We start from the raw sequence: 3,462 nt of genomic DNA, 5'->3' as shown, positions 1-3,462 counted from the left end.
GAAGAAATAGTTTATACTATCTTAAATTTTCATTCTTCCTTTCAAATTTAAAATCCTAAAAATAAAAAATAAAAATATTTTTTTTCTAATGATATTCCACGTTGCTCTATAATCTATACAACTTCCTGTATCAAAATAAACGAAAAACCTATTCCTTATATTTTTTTGACAAAGGAAATTGATGGCAGTACTACTAAACTAGTTTATATATTTTTTGTGAGTTTTCTTTGTCCGTGTATTATTTCATGACGCTAAAATAGAATCCATATATATACACATAAAGCAATTTCTAATAATTATAATTATCACTGTACTGAAAGAGTTGAATAGCATAAACTATAAAATCTATTTTAATTAATATAGAACATTGTGAATTATCATATGGATTAATTAAGGCTTACATCAACATACATACACATACATGTTCTTTTATCTCAATTATTCTCTTGTTTTTGAAAGATGAAAATTTTATATCACTAAATAACATACACTACAAGTAAAATGAGTACTCTTCACATATATTAGTTGTTAAAAAAAGTTACTATTTTAGTAAAGTATTCTTGATAGTCATCAATAATTTCTTATTGGAAGCTTCCTTATTAATGACCATAAAAAATACTCTACTATACATACATACATATAATATATCTAAACAAATACAAATCTTCCTTTCAACTTAATGAAAATAAACATATAGAAGCTAGCACAATTCAATTAGAGCAGATACTAATAAGTAATAACACTTACATTAAATTATACTAACATGGGATCAACATTTTGAGTAAACAATTTAGGTGCATCTCCATCCATCAAGCATGGACTAAGCCTAAACATGAGAATGCAAAATTCCATTTGGCTTAGGGCACCATCTCCATCCAAATCACCTTCCATTAACATGCACAAGAGCTCATCATCCCTCACCTCCAAACCTAGTAAGCAACAATTCATCTTCAAGCTCTCAAACGTGATCAACCCCTTGTGTGCGTCCATAAGTAGACTGAAGCCGTTGCAAAGCTCCCCAATGAACCCTTCTGCGCCGAGGCGCGAAATCATGGAAGGGAAGTAGTCCTCGAAGTCCAAAGCATGGTCTAACTCCATGGATGACTCAGCTTCAAGTGGAAGGCTTTGATATGATGATGGTGATGTATGTTAGTTCTGAAGGCTACGGATGATGAGGTTTTGGTGTGGCTTCTGATTGAAGGGTGTGTCACATTTATATATATGCCAGGGAAGAAAAATTAACAATATTTTTTTTTTACTATCCTAGTTAAACGTAGTGTATTATTAACCACTTAATGTACCTCAAAATGAATCCATTAAAAAAAAAGCATGTACCTTAAAGTAAACGAATTATACTTTAATTGTATTCGGCTAACAACCATATAAATCGTGTACAAAATGGTACGATTCGGTAAATTGGAAGGGTACATGAAAGGAAGGAATAATGTTCACGAAATTCTCAACTGTTTTTTTTTTCTAACATTATTTTATGTATATCATTTGATAAATTAGCTAGTTATTCTTTTCTAAATTGTGAATTAATTATTATATAGAACTTTCTGTAATTATATTAAAAGTTTTTAATTGTATGTATACATATTTACTAAGTAATAATAATAATAATAATAATAACAATAATAATGATGATGATGATGATAATGATGATGATTATTATTATAATAATGATAATAATAATAATAATAATAATAATAATAATAATGAATCGAGATGTGCGGCTGTTATGCACTATCATTGCTTAAATGAACGATGTTTTTGCAGTTGGGAGTTCTTGTGGCTTTCATTGCAGACTACGGATGAAATTATTACATGCTTACAAATCGTATAATAAATCAAATTAAATTAATATTCTTTTATTAAATATATACATAAACACAGTTCACTTAATATTTAAGGATTTAGTTAATATGTATTTTTAAGATATATAATAAATTTATTATTAAAAAATTTTAAATATTTTTATTTAATAAATATAAAATAAATATATTAAAAATTTAAATTTTTATATTTTTAATAAAAAATTTTTTAATTTATATACTTAATATGTATCCTTGCTAAACCCAATATTTAATACTCTCTCAGTATTTAATAACTTCTCATCATTGCGAAGCCTTCTCTTTCGTGGAAGCTGCGGTAGTTCTTTTGCAATATCCATCGTTTATGATCCGTATCATTGTACTAATTCATAGTAATGTAAATACACGTACATGGTTAATTAATCTCAAATATAATTAAGGAAGATTTTTAAATGTACCGTATATCAGTATATCAGTAATTTTTAACTGTTAATCTTAATTATATATATTATATATATTTTTTATAATTAAGATCAACGATTAAAAATCACTGAAACACCGGTATGGCAACATATTTAAAAAATTTTCTATAATTAAATGAATCACTATCTTTCTTTTCTAAGAATATTTCTTATTGAATTTAATAAGTATGCTTGTCAGAAATCTAATTATATATATATATTTGATTAATTTAAATTTAAAAAAAATAATTTTATAACATAATATAAAATTTTTTATATTCGAAAAATTTAAAATTTAATTTTATTATTTTAAAAAAAGGAAAAAAAATAAAATAAATAAAAACTATATAAATATTCAAATAAATTTAAAACAGGTTTTTATTTAAAACAATGTGTTATATATATATATATATATATATATATATATATATCATTATTTATGTATTTTTTATCAATTTAAAATTTTAAAAGAGATGATTTTAAATCATGATCATTTTATTCGTTGTGAGAGGTATTTTTCAATTTTTTAATGTAAAATTAAAAAGATATTTAGAGAGTGTGTATTTATTCTATGTGGAGTCAATAATGTATGCATAATTAAATGTGCTATACTAAATGAAATTTGTAGTCCAGAGGTATTGAATGAGAAGAGGCTCCATATGGCATTATATATGATTATATGGTGGCTTCTATGATGTGACCATGCATGTGCAGCGTGCTCACAAAACGTATATACATATTTATTGCCACGGTTATGATAATGCGAAAAAATTAAGAGGGGGAAAATTCTAGGTACATATACTCCATGATGTTGATAATAATGTCACAAAACACATTTAATGACGACAAAAACTTGTCGGTAATTACTATACATTTATGAATTTCAGAGACGACAGCAATATATAGTGGATACATTTTTTTTTTCAAGGCATTTTTTATTTTGACATGCTAAAAATTAATCTGTCGTGGTACTGAATTTTATTTAAGAGTTTGTCACTGACCAATGGATTGCTGCATGTACAAGGCAGAATTCGAATTCCCGATATTTATTTAAACGGACTAATGAACTAACCACTAGACCAATCGAATTTGATTACAGTGAATACATTTTTGTAAAGACACAGGTTAACTTATGTGTGTATATACATTATACATATTGCTAAAAAGTGCCCTAAATAAGGATACTT

At 25.7% G+C, this 3,462-nt stretch overlaps 1 protein-coding gene across 1 annotated transcript; it reads right to left on the bottom strand.

Annotated features, from left to right (window-relative positions):
- Positions 1 to 470: 470 nt before the first annotated feature.
- LOC107612156 (calcium-binding protein KRP1) lies at positions 471 to 1,177 on the bottom strand. Its single transcript, XM_016313976.3, has one exon. It carries the CDS (start codon positions 1,096 to 1,098, stop codon positions 754 to 756), a length of 345 nt encoding a protein of 114 aa, XP_016169462.1. The 5' UTR covers positions 1,099 to 1,177; the 3' UTR covers positions 471 to 753.
- Between the last annotated feature and the right edge of the window lie 2,285 nt (positions 1,178 to 3,462).

Source organism: Arachis ipaensis, chromosome B8 (assembly GCF_059453495.1).
Source record: "Arachis ipaensis isolate K30076 ecotype BB chromosome B8, ASM5945349v1, whole genome shotgun sequence".
NCBI lineage: Eukaryota > Viridiplantae > Streptophyta > Magnoliopsida > Fabales > Fabaceae > Arachis > Arachis ipaensis.
Note: the sequence above shows the minus strand (reverse complement) of the source record. Positions and strands in the feature narration are given on the sequence as shown.